The sequence below is a fragment of the Musa acuminata genome, chromosome BXJ2-6 (genome assembly GCF_036884655.1).
Source record: "Musa acuminata AAA Group cultivar baxijiao chromosome BXJ2-6, Cavendish_Baxijiao_AAA, whole genome shotgun sequence".
Classification (NCBI taxonomy): domain Eukaryota; kingdom Viridiplantae; phylum Streptophyta; class Magnoliopsida; order Zingiberales; family Musaceae; genus Musa; species Musa acuminata.
In genome coordinates, this window is record NC_088343.1 from 7741283 (window position 1) to 7759927 (window position 18645).

The 18645-nt window shown below is 41.1% G+C and overlaps 4 protein-coding genes across 5 annotated transcripts in view; 2 read left to right on the plus strand and 2 right to left on the minus strand.

The window, feature by feature from the left end:
• The window catches only part of LOC103987338 (protein RST1), a 35927-nt gene extending 30905 nt beyond the window's left edge, over nucleotides 1-5022 (plus strand). Inside the window, exons 21-25 of one of the 2 annotated variants that reach the window (XM_009405611.3) lie at nucleotides 24-317; nucleotides 921-1565; nucleotides 2207-2354; nucleotides 3214-3335; nucleotides 4321-5022. In XM_009405611.3, coding sequence (XP_009403886.2) covers nucleotides 24-317; nucleotides 921-1565; nucleotides 2207-2354; nucleotides 3214-3335; nucleotides 4321-4689 — 1578 coding nt within the window. In that variant the 3' untranslated portion in view covers nucleotides 4690-5022. The remainder of the gene's footprint in view (nucleotides 1-23; nucleotides 318-920; nucleotides 1566-2206; nucleotides 2355-3213; nucleotides 3336-4320) is intronic. The other variant, XM_009405613.3, reaches the window with a different exon arrangement.
• Nucleotides 5023-5097: 75 nt separating this feature from the next.
• On the minus strand, nucleotides 5098-6425 carry LOC135613768 (uncharacterized). The gene has a single exon (XM_065110806.1). It carries the CDS (start codon nucleotides 6423-6425, stop codon nucleotides 5247-5249), a length of 1179 nt encoding a protein of 392 aa, XP_064966878.1. The 3' UTR covers nucleotides 5098-5246.
• Nucleotides 6426-6770: 345 nt separating this feature from the next.
• Nucleotides 6771-14702, plus strand: LOC135614578 (uncharacterized). The gene is made up of 7 exons (XM_065112080.1): nucleotides 6771-7304; nucleotides 9006-9148; nucleotides 10688-10959; nucleotides 11581-11735; nucleotides 13609-13871; nucleotides 14058-14120; nucleotides 14263-14702. Exons 1-7 carry the CDS (start codon nucleotides 7034-7036, stop codon nucleotides 14518-14520), a joined length of 1425 nt encoding a protein of 474 aa, XP_064968152.1. The 5' UTR covers nucleotides 6771-7033; the 3' UTR covers nucleotides 14521-14702.
• Nucleotides 14703-16065: 1363 nt separating this feature from the next.
• LOC103987340 (glycine-rich protein DOT1-like) lies at nucleotides 16066-17593 on the minus strand. The gene is made up of 2 exons (XM_009405615.3): nucleotides 16698-17593; nucleotides 16066-16529 (listed from the first exon to the last, which is right to left on the minus strand). Exons 1-2 carry the CDS (start codon nucleotides 17514-17516, stop codon nucleotides 16320-16322), a joined length of 1029 nt encoding a protein of 342 aa, XP_009403890.3. The 5' UTR covers nucleotides 17517-17593; the 3' UTR covers nucleotides 16066-16319.
• Between the last annotated feature and the right edge of the window lie 1052 nt (nucleotides 17594-18645).

Sequence of the window (18645 nt, forward strand, 5' to 3'; positions counted from 1 at the left end):
GATTGACCATGTTTTGTCAACAGGAATCATCATTTGTCAGTGGTCCGATTCTTTATAGTCCAGCTTGTGAAACACTCTCAACCTCAATGGTTCAAGAAATGTTTTTGATTGCCAAGGACTCAAAAGATCAGCAAATAAAAAATTATGCTGCATGGGCACTTTCATTTCTTAGATGCCGATGGTGGTCAAGTGAATTTCAAGATATGATTAGTTCACAAAATAGTTCCTTGAGTTCAAACTCATCAGCTCAAACTTTTGATGAAGAAAGCTTAGTTTGGAAACTCTGCTTGTGGCTAAGTGATGTCAACAAAAACAAGGTTCATTTGTTAAATCTATTTCTTTAGTTAATTTTTGAACTTCATGTCATGGTTGCGTTTTTTGTTAAGATCTTTTAAATAAGAAACTCACATCTAGCATGTACTATATGGAATTTGAGAGGCCTATGCAAAAGATAAGGTCACATTAACATTGTCATAGGACGTCATGCCAACTTAAGTTTATCATGCACATGACATAGAGAATAATGCTAACTAAAGTTTATATACGTGCTTGTCGTAGGGCACTAGGGCTTCATTACCAGATTTTGTTGGTGAAATTTAGTGTAGGTAACTAAAACTCTTTCTGTTGTTGAAGCCATGCTTATATCGTTGAAGTATTTTGTTTTAAGATTAAAGTGATCTTTTGAATTTATACTTGTTCCAAAACCACTCTCAAGTTGCATCAGGCGGAAATTCCATGCTTATAGAAACGTCCACAATATTATTATGTAAGACATATTTTAGCTTATGGTGATAATTTTCGCTTTCATATGATTATGCTCGAAGATGATTATGGTGTCCTTGTTAGTAGCCAGTAAATTATATATGCTTCAGAAAAGAAAATTAAGATATGTAATATTTTTTTGTTTGACTATCTTGTAGGCCGGGGAGGTCATGGATGCAAGTACTGTTGCAGCTGTCTTAAGATGGCTTTCCAATGCTCCTAGATTGCCTCCTTTGGATTGGGGAGTAATCATTAGACGCTGCATGAGGTATGATCCACAATTATCTGCAGAGGCACACAAGAGATATTGTCTCACATCACTTCGGGAAGAATGTTTGAATTTTTCTTTAGTTCATGCAAATCATGTTAGCCCTTTCCTGCAATTTGTGGATGAACTCTCTGTCCTGTCCAGATTCAGGACACTTGAGCTAAATTTGCAAACGTTTTTGGTTGAACATCTCTTAAACATATGCAAAATATTCTCTGGTCGGAGGTTGGAGAAACTGTTTGTTGATTTGGTTGAATACTTCCGTTCTACTTCCTACTTGGCTTATGAGCCAGAAAAGAAAAGCCGATTAAGAGTTTATTTTTGGAAGGGCCTGCATCATTGCCTTACTGAGGCCCCAGAAGAACTCAGCATTACATCAAATGTGGAAAAGTGCATGGCCTGTCTGTTATCTTTGTTGCCTGAGCTGACCAGTGATGGCTTTTCAGAAGAGCACATTGATTCTATTGGGGAATGGCCGGTTGCTGTAAGATGCTTGGCTAAGGCTCGAGAAGAGTGGCTTGTGGATATTCTGCAGGTAGGTATAGTATTGTTATAGTTGTTTCCTTTTTTCCCGATTTTGGTATTTAGAGGCATCTGTCTCAACTTGACTTGTTGGGTCGACCCAACCCAGTTTAGGAGAATTTACTTGGGTTCACATGATGGTCTGGTTTGTGAAATTTGGACTCATTAACAGATTAGGTCAGGTTTGGGTCAAGCATATGCTCCCTGGCTTGTAATATTGGGGCAACTCATTTTTCCCCAAAGTTCAAAGAAAAAATTCACCCTTGACCACCAACCCGATCCTGTTGGTCCATTTTTATGTGACGCATTCTCCATCTGTATGGTCCAGGTCAAGAAATGTTGATCTACTGATGACTTGAGTTGGGTTCAAGTCAATACATCCTTACTACCCCATCTTAGCCCATCTTGATCTCTTACATGTCTAGTGCAACTTAATAGCAATATATGCTTGAGCAATTCAATGATCACATGCAGTATTTATAAGAAATATATCTTCTCCAAATGCTTTTTCCAATATCTGCTTGGTATTTGTTTATTTAGATTATATAGAGTTTCTTATCCTCTTAATCCATGATCCAACATCTTTTCCTAATTGTTTTCCCCTTAAGTTTATTGGATTTCTTTCTGTTATATTGGATGATGCCTTATCTTCAGGTCTCTGTTATTGGTCAGTTGCATGGAGAAAGTAGTTCTTTTGTAGCGAAGATCATCTCTATAAAAGCCAAGCTGGTTGGTATGGGGCGCTTTCCTGTTTCTGAAATGTCAGAGCTAAAAGCCCATGTGTTGAATGCAAGAACTGAAGGTCAGTTTTGTAACTAAAATCTTGTTAAAGTTGCATTGGTTATCTACATGTGCAAGAGACATGTTTTGATTCATGTGCCGACTATATGTATGCGCACACACACACACACACACACATAATGCCACATGAAACCAAGTGGCTGAAGTCTGCACCAGTATTTATGCTTGCTTGAAGGAGCAGAAAAAAGGGGGTAAAATATGAAACAAGATGCTTCTGGAGAGGAGCAACTATATTGTTGTGTCTATTGCTCTATCAGTTTCTAAGCAGTAGAGCGACTTTCAAGTGTGCTTCAAAGTAAAGCATACTATTTTGTTTAGCTAAACTGTGATTGATTGCCATTACAAAGAAAATTAAGCCTTTGTTGGCTGTGCATATAGATATATATCAGTGAATTGATCATTTGATCACATCACTAGACACGAGAGAAAATTAGTTGCAAAGATGTTTAACATTTGGAAGAAATTTAATTTACTAAGGTGACCTATATGTCTTTCTTCATTGTAGGGTAATTCTTCACATGGTGCCTTTGTGGATAAATGTTTAGACTTGTCCTCCTGTCTTTCTTCAAGTACTATTTTATTTGGTAGTCTTGTAATTCTATCAAATAGCCTCATTTTTTCCCCCTCTGTCACTGCATAATCTCTTCATCTTCTCTCTCTATATATGTCTGTGTTTTTCCCAACCTACTGTTGGATATTATACTGTATTTTATAGTTCCTTTCACCTGTTGTCATTATCCTCTAAGAGAAGGAAGAAAATATTATTACCAATATTGTATTTTGGTATTTTGCTGTCAACTGTGGTTAGGATAATTGGTTATTAATAATCATCTGATATCGAAGTTATCACCACATTTCAGGTCCATGGTGGAGCATGCTTGTGGAAGTCGCTGCATCTCTATTGACTGCTGAGGGTAGAATCAAAAGACAATGGCTTCTTGATGCATTTGAGATCAGCTGCATATCAGAATATCCCTCTACTGTGAGTAGTTTAAAGTTTAAAGTGCACTTTACATAGTATAATATGCACTAAAATTAGGCTGTAGAAGCCTAGAAGGCTGTTAGGCATAGTTCCTCATGGTGATGTCAAGATAAGAGATGGGAGTAGTCCTTCCTGGATCAGTTTGTTGGGAATTTACAGGGATAGACATGTAGCATGAGACTCTTATGATAGCCTTTTTAAGATTTATGGTTTCCCTGATAAATTCGCCATCTTCCGATAACCTGCCTCATTGAACCATCATCATTTAACGGGATTGTTTGGACAATTAAAGTGACTTCTCTCTGCCCCCTTTTTTTTCTCTCCCTTGAACTGAAATGCATTATGGTGCTAGGTTCATGTGGATTGGTTTAACTGAACCAATGATATTTCAAAATATCTGTACATCTAGCCCATTTTATGGAGTTATAGCAGAAATCTCTAGGGTTGCTCTACAGTGCATAGAACAATGTTTTGTTTAGTAAGGTAGCCATGGTCAGGTCAGGAAAACTGGGAGATTTTGGTGATACATACAGAAAGGGCCTTAGTATTCTTGTAAATTGAAGTGCTATTCACTTTCCAACAAAGTTTTTCATTCCTGCCATAAGCTATTGACAAATGGCTAGTGTTTGATGCGCACTCTCAAGAAGGAAGCAAAAGCACTATAGTGGTGTGAAGCCTTTATGGTGTAAAGAGCTGCCCTTTTTTCCAATTCATAAACAAAAGCAATTGACAAAAACACTGTAGTAACGTGAAGCCTTTTTTATAGAAATGTCTAAGGCAAGCAACCAATTTCTTTTGTTTTGATTAATAGAGCATGTCATTTTACCAATTGACATGTTACTAAACTAAGCTTCCTGTTGGTTCATATGTGAGTTTGTGCATTTGTTTGGTCTGGCATTCTGCATTTCTGGGTGGTGTTACACATACCAATTGGTCTAGAGCGTGCCACTGTATTATTTTAAGTGTCTTCTTTTTTCCTCTACAGGCACTGCGTTTTATAGGTTTGCTATCAAGTAGATGGTGTATGTACATGCCACTTCTGACCATTGAACCAACTACCGTCTTGAGTGACTTGCCTGTCACCTTGCCATCTCTTCTATCTGACAGCTCCTGGAGCATCATCGCTGGACCTCTAGTGGATAAGCTCTGGGTATGCACCATGCGGATCTGCACCTGGGCAGAGCGGCTGACTATTGCTGGTGGTTCGTCAACCTTGGACCAAATAGACGCTAGCGAAGCCGGCTTGTCCATCTTCCTGGCGCACGCGATGCATGAGACATGCCTCTCCTTGAAGCAGTTCTTGCCATTTGAAAAACAGCTGAAGCTTGCAACCCTTGTGGTCGCACGAGTTTGATGGTTGCTACATGCTGTTCCAAAACTCATTTGTATGCCAGCAAGCTTTCCGGTGACAACCATATGGTCAAGAGCCGAAAAAAGGACTCAGCTAATATAAGCGCCGTAGATCATTGTTCGTCACACCAGATTGCCGGGAATAGTATCTTTTTCCCCTGTTTTTAATAATGACAATTTATGCATTAGAACGTGAAAGAAAGGGGCAACAAAACTCCCAACACAATTGGACTTGGGCCTGTTGCCTGCGCTGCCTAACATTGTAACGTAGATGGGACGTTGTTTTGATGGATACATCTGTTGAATGGAGCACAGGGAGGAGGTTTGTTATTTTGTATCTCCCTATTATGCTGCTGTTTCTGTTCTTTGTAACAGAGGGAGGACGGTTATATGTGGCAGAGTTGTTGTTCCGTAAAGATTAGCAACTTCTCTTCCTCGGCAATGTTGCTTGTAATACCAGTGTTCATTGTGGCAGTACAGGATGCGCATCAACCTTTGGTGTGTTGGTTCGAATCAAAATGAAACTAGATGCAGCAATGGTGCATGTCAGAACTACAAGCCTTAACCAATATTGGATGGTGGTGTCCACATGTCGACGTACCGCCTCAGCTCCGCCGCCGGCAACGCCCGCTTCCAAGCATCTACATCCGGCGCAGGTCCCGTCAGGGCCAGCCAACTGTCCTCCTTCCTCCCACCCGCCCCCAGATTTATAACAAACAACTCGTCGGCGAACACTTTCCCCATCGCCCTCAGCGTCTCCTCTCTCACCAAGTCTCCGTCCCTGCGCGGGTCCTCCGCCTCAACGCATCTGCCACCGCAGTTCACCATCATCCTCCCCCCAGTCTTCAGCCTGCTTCTCAGATTCTCCCAGGTTTTCGGATCTTGCAGCTCCGGTATCACGCTTCCCTTCGCGAAGAGGTCCACCAGGATTCCCGCAAAGCCGCCTTCGACCTTGGCATCGAGCGCGTCGCCAACATAGACGAAGAGCTTGCCCCGGTGCTGCCTCTCGAGCTTCGACAGCCCGAAGAACTCTCGGGCGACCGCGATCACGGACGGGTCGAACTCCCAGCCGTGGATCTCGGGGGCAGGGGCGGCGCCGTCCGGGTAGAGGCTGAGGATCAGGCGGGCGGCGGATCCGGCGCCGAAGCCGAGTATGGCGATGGGCCCGCCTCCGTGGGGGAGGAGGGGAGGGAGGGTGGCGAAGACGTCGAAGTAGGTGGAGGTGAGGGTCCTAAGGAGGAAGGAGATGCTGTGGATGTTGCCGGGGCGGTCGAGGAGGAGCAGGCGAGAACCGGCGAGGGGGTGGTCGGCGCGACGAGAGACGTCGAGGACGCGGATGTAGTTGTGGCGGGACTTGAATTTGGCCAGGATCTTCACGTACTCCATGGGAATGCCCTCGTTCTCCTCTGGGGTCTCGGTGAGATTAGGGTTGGGGGTCGTGGTGGACCGGGGTGGGAATGCGAGTGGCCCGCGTTGCTTGGTCCTGATAGCCAGTAAGCGAGGGTTTGGCGGGACGAATCGGAGGGATGGCAGGGTGGTTTGTCGCCACGAGTTGTTCTTGTGCACCATCAATGCGCCAATCCCAGGCCAAACGACGAGGGTGTTCATCCTGGCGGCAGGAGAAGTGTTCCTCTTGTCCAAGGCGGAGTCAGGAGGAGGCAGAGAACAAGAAGAAGCCTGGCGATTTGGGGTGCGTGTATCTGACGACGAGCCGGGTTCTTGTAGGAGGCCATGACCCATGAATGAGTGAATGAAGCACACAAATCCCTGGTAATATTGGTTCCAAATATTAGTTTATTGCAAAATTTAGTCTTAAGAATCGTCCAATCCTTTTCTTTCTTTAATAACAACCACTCGCGGATCGATCATAAATACTCCCCTCGTAGGGAATTTATGAAGGTAGGTTGTTTGAAAAACAATTGTTTCATTTTCCTCATTTAATGTAAACGGCTTGTCTAATTTGGTTCGAAATTTGATTTTGATTTTGATTTTGATTTTGATTTTTTTAAAAAAATATTGGATATAGTATTGGAAATGAAATTGTTTTTATCAATAAATGAAGTAAGGTGGTTTATTGAATCGACGACAACATGGGTCTGGGTCGGGTCGGGCCAGCCCAGCAACCAACGACTGGGTGGTCGCCATAAGATCTACAGTTACACTGCAATGTGTCTGATCTCTCACTGATGCCACCGGCGTCCATCGCGTTGCTGTTGCCGATAATTTCGACCGCCCTCGCCCTCATCCTGGCTGCTTCGGTCTCTGGATGATCTTGGAGGAAGCAAATCCTAGGCTGCATACCGGATCTTGGAGGAAGGAGCTGATACGGCCCCTCTATCCAGATCCCGATGGCGAAGCCGGCTGCCGGGTGGATCCCTCTCTTCAAGAAGCGCTTCGTCCTCTTCGTCGTCGTCATCCTCTCCGTTTCCACCGTGTTCGTCTGCTTCATCCGAGGCGCCTCCGCCCCCTGCGACCCGCCCCGGAATGGACTGGCGGCCGCTGTGGATCGGGCAAAGCTCCCGCGGCACTCTGATGTCGACGTCGGTGCTCGCAAGAACCCCCTCGGCTTCATGAGGACCAAGCTTGTGCTGCTCGTCTCCCACGAGCTCTCTCTTTCCGGTATATGTTTTTTTTTTTTTTTTGGTTTTTTGGACTTCTTCTTGGATTTAGATTATTATTCCTCATTGGAACTCAACCGAGGTCAATGGAGTACGAATATGTGCTTTTATTGGTTGATACCTAAGAAAGGCGACAGTTTTAGGAAGGAATCAGGAAGAGACTGTGGCCAAACTGAAACAGACTCCCATTTCCGGTGCCTGTTACATATGATGTTTAGAGACGCAGCTCAGAGAATGAAATAGAAAGGATGGAAAATCTGAGGTATTTAGAAAGGTGGGATGTCCTTTTATGGAGGCATTGTGGATGTTGTGCAGTTTGCAAGGTCTTGGAGGAGATCCTAGTAAAGGTAGGAGAACGGATAAAATCTTTGCGGTGGGAGGTCTTGCTAGGAGTAATTGTTCCCTTTAGAAGCATGTTTCAAGGATCAGGCTCTTCATGTAGCTGATGGTGGCATTTTAGAAGTAATAGAGTGATGTGTTTACCAATATAGAGCTTGAACCAGTGCTTGGAACGCTTCCTTTTAATGATTAGAAGATTACTGGGAAGTGAGTTCTCTTGTAAAATGGGAAACCTACAAGTGTAGGTTATAAGCAAGAAAATTGCGAGAAATAATCATGTATTATGCCTTTGCTTTTATATCTAAAGAATTAACCCTGCAAGGGAAGATGCACAAGGTCTCCATCTAATATTAGAGTTTTTACAGTCACTTCTACTGAAGTGTTTTTCTTGTTTTATCTCAGTAGTTTTTTGTCAAATGGGCATCAATTTTTGTGGATTTTGGAACTTGTAATCTAATTCTTATCTGTCAGATAATGAGTCGAAATTAAATTGAAAGAAAAAGGAACATAATTTTTGTTGGCCCTATTAAGCCTTCCGGACAGAAACTTGGGTACAATTTGATCACTCATGTTCACTTATATAGTGACTAACACAAATAAGAAGGATCGTGTCTCATAAAAAACAAAGTAACAATTGAATTGTGTAAGAATAGATAATACCAATTAAACAAGGAAATACTGGATCAAATATATTTTTTGTTGGATTTCAAACTATCATGTAAAATATAGTTGGTTGCAGTCATGGTTCATGTTCTTCTGTATCTTGCATGACCATCAAAAGTTGGTTTTCATTGAAGCATTTTTTGAATGAGAACATCACATGTAAAAAGGTGTCATATACATACATATTGGATCCAAGATTTATAGCAACATGTCTCACAAGAAACAGTTAGAGAATTAGTACAAAGTCTATCTAATCAATTATGAAACTCTATTAGGATATGCTGAACAAGAGAATATAGTAATAATCCATGTAACTAGCGCATTATCACCCTCCTATTGCAAAGACAAATAGGTCAGACAAAAAAAACTTTTGTTACTTCCAGCATGTCATGGTGCACTATTTATTTGAGGTATATTATGAGCTGCACTTCTCCCCTGCATCTTAAAGTATAATCAGCAAATGGTCGAAACACTTAAAATGGAGCAAAATTTATCATTAAATGTTGTGCTTTGTCACAATCAGCTTATTCGAGTAAGTATGTGTTTTATTGAGGATAAACTCATCTGCATAATTATATTAAATTATGCTTTATCAACCGAAATTAACTTGTTTGCACATTTAATGACATGGTTGTGTAAGTAGGAGATCACTATTGCCTGATCTTTTAATTCTTTTTCATCAAAATAACTTTTTGTGCAGGTGGACCATTACTGTTAATGGAGTTAGCATTTCTATTAAGAATTGTGGGCTCCAGGGTGGTATGGATCACTTACCCAAAATCAGAGGAAACAAATGAAGTGACATATAGTTTGGAGCATAAGATGTTAAACCGTGGAGTACAGGTAAAAATTAAAATGTTGCAATTAGCACTGACCAACATATGCAATCTTACTTGGCCTTTTTCTGTACCTTTTTTGGTTGCTTTCATAACCTTCTCTATCCAGATTTTCACCTTTAAGGATTACATGCATAAGTAGGTTTGACTTAGCTCATCATGTAAATGGTGAATGAACTTTTAGACTGGCTTAACATCTTAGATTACTTCTAATTTGAGTTTGGAATATATGTGCAGCAGTTAATGGCTGAGTAATTGAAGGTCAGAATTTTGTTCTGCATGGGTGTTCTTCTAGATTGTGTCATCGAGTGAGTGTGTGTGCGCTCATGCGCACGCTCTTGTGCACTTGTTTAGGTGTGTCTTGAAACGTGCATAGGTTGCAAAATTATATTGGTAAAAGGGTTGCGTTTCACTTGTCAAAAACACATTTGTGTCCACCAGATCAGATCATAAAATTATTTGAAATTTTAAAATAAAAAAATAAATAATGGAAATTAAGAAAATTTTAATTTTCATATAACAAAAAAGATAATAATAGTTTAATAAAATGGTGATTAACATGAGTACTTGTGATTAATGAGGCTTATTTTAAATTTCACATATTTTTTTTATGTAACTTATAAATTTAAATTAGATTTATATGCTAATTAAATCATTACAATAAATTTATGTTTTAATTAACTCAAATATGTTATTTACTATATATCTTATATGTTATACATTATAGAGTTTATTACATTGTTTAAAATATATGATAATATGTTGTAATTATGTATTTTGTGTAATGTGTATCATATTATATATCATGGCAACAGATGGAGTGATGGTGGAGCTGGTAAGTGTAAGCCCTTCTCCTCTTCTGCTTCTCCCCACTCCTCTCTCTCTCTCTCTCTCTCTCTCTTTTCTTGTCTCTTTTCTATTTTCTTCAGATTTCTTTTGTTTTTTCTTAATTTTCTGCCTGTTAGCAGGAATCAGCCATGGTGAAGGACACCACTGTCAGTTGGCAAGCTTCCAAACCAAAATCAGCTGGAGTAGGTTGGGATTGTCTGATATTTCCAAACTTGGTGGATCTTGACCAAGTCCAGGCAATCCCAGCTGATTTTCAGCCAATCCTAGTAGATTAATTTATTTCTGTTTTCTGCTGGTTTTTGTCTGTTCAGCCGAACTCTGGCTGTTTTCCCAAAATACTGATACCTTGGGGTCATCCTTTAATAATCCTGATCCAACTTGGTCGATACACATAGGAAGACCGATTTTGAATACTTTGGAAACATGTAACAAGATAGTCTTATAAGTTCGAATACCCTTTATATTCTTTTATCAATCTTCTATTATTCTTGAGATAATATGCCCGATTTTGCAGCTATTGCTGCTCTAACATTAAATATTGCTAATACATGCTGATTTTATGTGCATAACATCCAAAACTTTCTTGATGTATATGATTTGTGATTTATATGCTACTCTATTTTTTATCAGTTTGCTGGATTTAGTGGGGGCTTGCTTTTGGCCATTATATCTTAATTTAGTTTTGGTGAATTGCTAGGTCATCTCTGCAAAAGGTCAAGAGGTCATTGATACTGCTCTAAAAGCTGATCTGGTTATTTTGAACACTGCTGTTGCTGGAAAGTGGCTTGATGCTGTTCTCAAGGAACGAGTTACTCAAGTTCTTCCAAAAATCTTGTGGTGGATTCATGAGATGCGAGGGCATTACTTCAAATTAGAATATGTCAAGCATCTTCCTTTTGTTGCAGGAGCCATGATCGACTCTCATACGACAGCTGAGTATTGGAAAAATAGGACTCGTGACCGTCTAAAGTATGTAAGAAGTGCAAAAGTATCATATAGTATTTGCAACATGTTATTCATATCTGGGGATATCATCCTTTGTTTGTTTAACTGGCACATTTGATTAGATACATAGAGTCCACCAACATTTAATACTTCTAGTTTGAAGCCATTCAGATAGTTCCTAAACAAGAAATTTTGACAGGTTTTCTATAGCTAATGAACATTTCAATTTTTTATGCTTATTTTATGTATCTACCTTTCCTTTTTTTTCTGTGATAGTATAGGAGATTAACTCATTTCAGGTAACAAAGTCTTTCTCTCTCTTCTATTATTTTTCCTTCAGTATCATATTGCTCTTTTGTGATGAAGAGCGAACTTGGGATCTGCACAACTCAAAAATATTTTTTTGAGGCAAAATGCACCATTCTGATGTAGTAGATGCTGACTTAATGAATGAACTATATATGCATCACATCAATTACCAGAGGAACATGGTGTTTGATCTGAAGATAGACCACAACATCAAATATTAGCTATTGAGTACTTCTATGCATCTCTGAAATTGTTTTGATGTGCAACTTGGTAGCAAAGTTCGTAAAACTTTTTTCCCTGTTCTGTAGCTAACAGTTCATTGTTCTGTACTTCTAGAATCCAGATGCCAGAAACATACGTTGTTCACCTTGGGAATAGTAAAGAGTTGATGGAGGTTGCTGAAGATAGTGTTGCAAGAAGAGTTCTTCGTGAGCATATACGGGAATCCCTTGGTGTGCGGAGTGGCGATCTTCTCTTTGCCATTATAAACAGTTAAAAATCTCTTTCCTTGTTTCATATTACACAGTGATTAGAAATGTCCCTTCTAGTACTTTGAATATTCTGGAAGTTTTAAATTCAATTTAAATAGATTTTTTATTAACATGTATGATGTATCTGTTTATTCTGTATGATTATTTACTTATTCTAGTTTAAAAAATACAGCTGTTTCATGTTTCTTTCCACCTGGAGATGGAATGTTGCATTTTTTGGGTTCAATGTCAGCAGGTGTCAGCATGTTATGGTATCCAGCCAGATCTAATGTGCTTGAGGAGAAAGATGTGGAATCATTTGAAAGTTCTCTTCAATATGTCCTTTGACATATGAAACCTGCTTGCGAAAGACGTAAATTTATTTGAAACTTCTCTGAAATGTGCCCTACTATCAATGCAACTTGTGTGCATGTTTTTGTTTCTCCCTATATCATTATCTCAAACTCCCAGAATAATTTTGTTTCTAGAATAGTTATGAATTATGTAATATTTTAGGAAATCTTGTCAAGCTTTGGTTTGCAAACACCTTGTACAAGAATTGGCTACTAGCACTTAGACTGTATAAGATATTGGCCAATACATATTAGATGTACCCAAGAAAAAGGAAAACCTACCACTAGATGTGTGAATTTCCATTTTATTCTCTACAAAATTGTAAGACCTTCTCCTTTTGGAAAAATAAGTTATCGTGAAACAGTTACCCACGAAAAAGGAAAACCTACCACTAGATGTGTGAGATTCTATTTTATTCTCTAAATAGTTGTAAGACCTTTTGGAAAAATGAGTTTTTGTGAAACAATTAGAAAGACACATAAAAACTGCTGAGGCACAAAAGTTCTTCAAAAATGTTCATTTTGTTGGCTTCTTTATGTTCTTTCTTGAAAATTGGCACTAAATGGACGTTGACATTGGATATTGCTGTTATATTGAGATTGTCTAAAATAAATGAAGGAAATTCATAATTGCAATCTTAAATTTTTATCTCAAACAGCTCAGTTAGCCTCATACTCACAATTATTAATTTAAAGTCAGTGTTCTGTAATGTTGGAAGCTCTTCTGAGTCCTGGAATTTTTCTTCTAAGTCAACAATTGTTTTGTGTGATCAGATTCCTGATGCTCTGATTGCTTTTGCATTTTGGCCAGTCCTTGGAGAGTCTCTTACAATTTCTGCGACATCAAGATATGCATGTCTAGGTCATACCCACTGTTTCTTGGGCATTGTACAGTTTACAGTTCACACTACTGTCTCTTGTGATGAAAGTAAATGTGAGCAATGCTTATTGTCTGTTAAAGGTTTGATTCATCTAGAAATATAGATACTTCATTTATCAAGGAGGCCAGTGGAATGATGCATCACCACAAATGTTGTGCCATTTGGTGGTTCTGGTTCACATAATTTCATTTTCATGGGATGTAATCACACTGGCATGACAGATCTAACGTTTACCGTATCTGTGTTGGTCATGTGACCATAGTTTGGTTTTGCATTAGCAAGCCAGGATTTGTTCACTGTTCTTTATACGGGCAAGGTATGCATGCCTTGAGCCATACATGTAGGATAGCTCACAGGTAACTTAAAGCCTTAAGTCTCATTTCAAGTCATAACGATTCTGTTTAGTAGTGTAATCAGGACTTAATGTCAAATAAATAATTTTACTCATGAACTAGCATTTTGCAATTTTTAAGTGGTTAAATTTGTCATTTAGTTTAAATATGGAGAATACCAACTTTAATTTTTGGATTTTGTTGATTTTGACATGTAAGTTATATAGCTAGGAAAAGGTTTATTATGTGACTTTCTGGAAGTTCTGTATTATTCTGTGATTTTTATCTTTCTGAACTCTCTTCCTAAGGTAATTCAGAGACGATGCAGGTGTTTCACGTGGGAAAGGGCAAGATCTATTTCTTCACTCATTTCATGAAAGTCTGAAACTGATCCAAGAGCAGAAGTTGCAAGTGCCATCAATGCATGCTGTTATAGTTGGAAGCGATATGAATGCTCAGACAAAGTTTGAAACAGAACTACGTGATTTTGTTTTGAAAAGAGGTATCCAGGATCGTGTTCATTTTGTCAATAAGACACTGGCAGTTGCTCCATACTTGGCTGCAATTGATGTGCTTGTCCAAAATTCCCAGGTACACAGGAGTCAGGTCGCCCTTGTGATTACTGATAATTGCTAACCTGAAAAATATGATTTCTATTCGTCTATTTCTTGTCAAAGACAATTGCACTCCGAGCTTTTTTTTTTTTTTTTTTGAATTGGTAGAAACATGAGTTGTAGTATCAATTCTAAAAGCTTGGTATTTTTCTTTATAAATTAGGCCCGTGGAGAGTGCTTTGGGAGGATAACAATTGAAGCTATGGCATTTAAGTTGCCAGTGTTGGTAACTCTCTCTCTCTCTCTCTCTCTCACACACACACACACACACGCGCGCACACACGTGCACATTAGTAGTGGTGTTGCGTTTCTTTCGTGTATATATCTTCTCTAAGCCTTGTGATGGTTTCTTAACTTTGTGATTTTAGGGGACTTCTGCTGGTGGCACCACGGAAATTGTTGTGAATGGATCTACGGGCTTACTGCATCCTGTTGGTAAGGAGGGTGTCATCCTGCTTGCAAAGAACATGGTAAAACTTGCTACCCACGTCGAGCGAAGGTTGACGATGGGAAAAAAGGGTTATGAGAGAGTGAAAGAGAGGTTCATGGAGCATCACATGGCAGAGAGGATTGCGTTGGTTTTAAAGGAAGTGCTAAATAAATCAGCGGCCCACTCTCATTCTTGAGAGGTCTCGTATGTAGATTAAATGGAGGTTTTCAAGATCCTGCCCTGCCAAATTTTGATATGTTTTCTTCTTTTTTCTTTTCTTTTGTATTTGTTTGTTTGTTTTTTTTTTGGTCTATGCTAGTGTACTTCCACACTTGAATGAAGTGATTGCTCATGGCCGTTCTCATTGCGGTTACCTAATTTGATGGTTAGATTGTTGAATGGAGGATGGTTCTAGGTCGGGAGAAGAAAAAATGGGCATCGATTGCTTGATATGTGTAGGAAAAACAAATAGGCTTGAAAATTTCAGATGGTGGAAAGTTCATTGATTGATCAAGTTGAGGAAAATTTTCACATTGTGGGCAATAGAACATTTATCAGAAATTCTTTCTGAAAAACACTGGCCTCTCGATTCGGTCTAGGAATTGATGATATCCTGACCATGCCAATGATTTGCTTCTTGTTTAATTGTAGCCTTTGATGTGTCTTCTTTAAGCAATACATATTCTCATATTAAGATGATGCTTTCATTCTTCTTCTTTTTTCTTTTTTATTTCCGGCAATTGAGACAACGTCAGAAATAATGTTCAACCTTTCTAGGGATTGGACAAAGAGATTTCTGATGTCAAGTCAAATTATAGATCCTAAATAAAATTATGTTCGAGACCATTCTACCCCGCATAAATAAGCATCAGTTTTCCCTTCTCACTGATCGTAATTATTACAAGTAAGAAAAGATCTACTAATAGGAGAAAGATAGTTATTGCTAAATAATCAATCAATCACAACAAAGGCTTTTCTTTTTTCTTTTGCGGCTTATTATCTAAAGTTTCTTGATCACAATGTCACGGCATTATTATCCTGACTTGATGTGATAAGATATCTAATCTATTAATTTAATGAGCTTGAATCATTGATTCAAGAATACTTATTCTCAAGTTAATAATACATCTGATGTGAAATTAAAATAAAACATACTAATTTCTTCATTTAAAGGTCGACGACATCTTTATCATGACCCAAAACTAAACATGTTTTTTTTTCTATTTAATTGACTCATAATTTTTTAATTATATTTTGATTAGATATAATAACTAACTCATTAGCTCAATAGGGTCGAACGATTTGAAGTAATACACTCTTTTAACGTTATAAAACGAACTTAAATTTTCTCTCACATACATACATATTGCAATTATATCAATAGATAACTAATAATAAAAACACAAATAAGATGTATTATCAACTTGTGAAGCAAATCAGATAGTATGGCACGTCAAAGAGAAATTATATACCCTTATTAATATTTTAATTAAATTAAAATTCTAAAAAGAAAAGATAAGGCCGAATTATCGCGTTGAGTATGCCGGAGGCTTCTCGACCCCTCGAAGATGCAGGAACGCAACTCAATCATTGTACATTGTGACCTTCGTTTGTATGTGTGTGTATGTATTAGCCAAAACAAGACGTCGAAACAGCAAACTCAATCATAAGAATCTTTGCTCTAAACACATGAGGTTGGCATTACATCATGGTTTGGTTTCTAGTGGGTGGCCAAAGTACGGAACCAACCGCAAGCCTTCTTTATTAATACTGTGCCGGAAAAGAAATCGCACCAACAACAACGATGAACGACCCAAAGGAAAACATCACCTGACGTACCGACGTACGCAGGAGCAGAACACATGCTTTATTTACCTAATATACGGACGGAGACCGTCGACACGGAAAGCCAGCAGGAACGGAAGGAACACATGCTTTGTTATTAGCCGCACGCCGCCGCCGCTCGTTATTTCTGAAGTGGACGGCGGTAGTCCTCTAGTTGTGGTGGCCAGGCAGCTTCTCCTTGATCTTCTCCATAATCCCCTTCTTCTCCGGCTCATATTGTGCTCCCTCGTACCCTCCCCCATAGCGTCCTGCAGCCTGGCTTTCCGCATCCTCCGAGCTGTGCCCGCCCGGCAGCTTCTCCATGATTTTGTCCTTCAGTCCTTTCTTCTTCCTCCGCCCACCTTGCCCGTCATCTTCCGACTGTTCCACGACAAGTTCAAAAGACCATGCGTCATTAGCATATATGATATGATATCATATCATATGACGAGTCAATCAGATACATATACATATGTAGCATTTGAACAATATATCATACGACGCATATGCGTAGCATATACAGTACACGCAGATAGCGGGAGATCATACAGAGCTGGAGCTTCCGGAGCGGTGGAGCATCCCGGAGATGCCATGATGTTCCTCTCTGTGCGCCTGCATCTGGCCACCGCCTCCTCCCATGCTTCCCATCATCCCTTCCTGCGAAGTGCGGCTCCCATAAGCACCGGTGCCGGCGGCAAGGCCAGCAGCGCCAGCGTGGCCCACGCCCATTCCACCGCCCAGATCGTAGCCAGAAGCCCCCGCGCGGCCCATGCCCATTCCGCCGCCGGTGCCCATATCGTAGTCAGAAGCCCGCGCGCGGCCCATGTCCATTCTGCCGCCCGAGCCCATATCGTAGCCAGAGGCCCCGGACCGGCCCATGCCCATTCCTCCGCCCGAGCCCATATCGTAGCCAGAGGCCCCGGATCGGCCCATTCCGCCGCCCGTGCCCATATCGTCGTCAGCAGGGCCCCTGCCACCCATGCCCATGCCACCGCCGCCCGAGCCCATCTCGTAGCTAGAGGCCCCGGACCGGGCCATTCCGCCGCCCGAGCCCATATCGTAGCCAGAGGCCCCGGACCGGCCCATTCCGCCGCCCGTGCCCATATCGTCGTCAGCAGAGCCCCTGCCGCCCATGCCCATGCCCATGCCCATGCCCATGCCCATGCCACCGCCGTGCCCCGTATTCCCGACACCAACGTGAGGCTGTTGCCGAATAGGATTGCCGTACTCGTCCACCCTCCTCATCTGGTTCCCATACTCGTCCACCCTCCCCATCTGGTTCCCGTACTCGTCCACCCTCCTCATCTGGTTTCCGTACTCGTCCACCCTCCCCATCTGGTTCCCGTACTCGTCCCTCATGCCCGCCATTGTTACGAATGAGTGCAACGCTCGACCTTGGAGACGCGAACTCAGAACACAAAGTGCACCACAACAGAAGAAGAACGTAGCAGCGACTGCGTCGAGGAGGAGCGGTTGGGCAGCGTTATTTATAGGTGGCGGAGGCGGGTGTACGTGGTAGGTCGTGAGGGGGCGATCGAAACGTGGGAGGTCAGACGCCTGGGCTTACGGCCAGGATGACGCGTGTGGCAACACTCGCGCCAAAGAAGGCCCCTTGGGGGGACGCGTTGCTACTGGTGGTGGAGACACGTGGAGCACAGAGACGCGATGGCGGTCTCCGGCCACGGCACGAGTCGTTCGGAAACTGGGATGCATGGTGGACCGACGGGTGGTCTCACGAAGAAGGCTTAAACTAACGACAGGACCCAAGTCACGACTCGAGGAGCGAAGGAAGTAGTACGCCACTCACTCTCTTTGGTCGATGGGATGGGATTGGATGCGACTGCAAATAAATGATACGACACGCCCATCATCGGACAGTGTACGTGCGAGTCTCAACCGGGAGTTAACCAAATGAATTCGACCTCTCACCTTCACGCCCATAGGCACGCTGCCCGCCAAGGGGCAGTGTGTCCCTTCCCTTCGCACGGGTGTTCATTTCTTGTTTCTTTTTTCTTATTAGGCCTGTAGGTATTCTAGATTCCAATGCAGACTAAACACGGCTTTTGTTCTCAAATGACTATTACGACAAGTAGTATTCGTCGGAAGACGATGCTAAACCATCCCGGTAAAAGGATAAGGTGATGTTCATCATTCTTGGTGCAAGTTAATCAGCACACAGGATCGTGAAAGCATCTTACCATGAAGAAGGCAGGAGGAGAAGCTTCCGAGTAATTGACTACTTGCTGTCAACTAGTCAACATATTCCATTCACCACAGTCGGTTAACTTCAATCCGGTCAGAGTAGATACGCCTTCATACATCTAACTTGCCTGTAAAATTGCCGACATTGCTACCACCTTAATTGTCGGCCTCTTTATCAATCAATGACCTAAGCATCAATCGGAAGGCACATCACTCCCTCTCCACCATATAACCAATGAACACATTTGACAACATAACCTGTCAAAACCCCACCCCGCGAAACTATTGACATTAG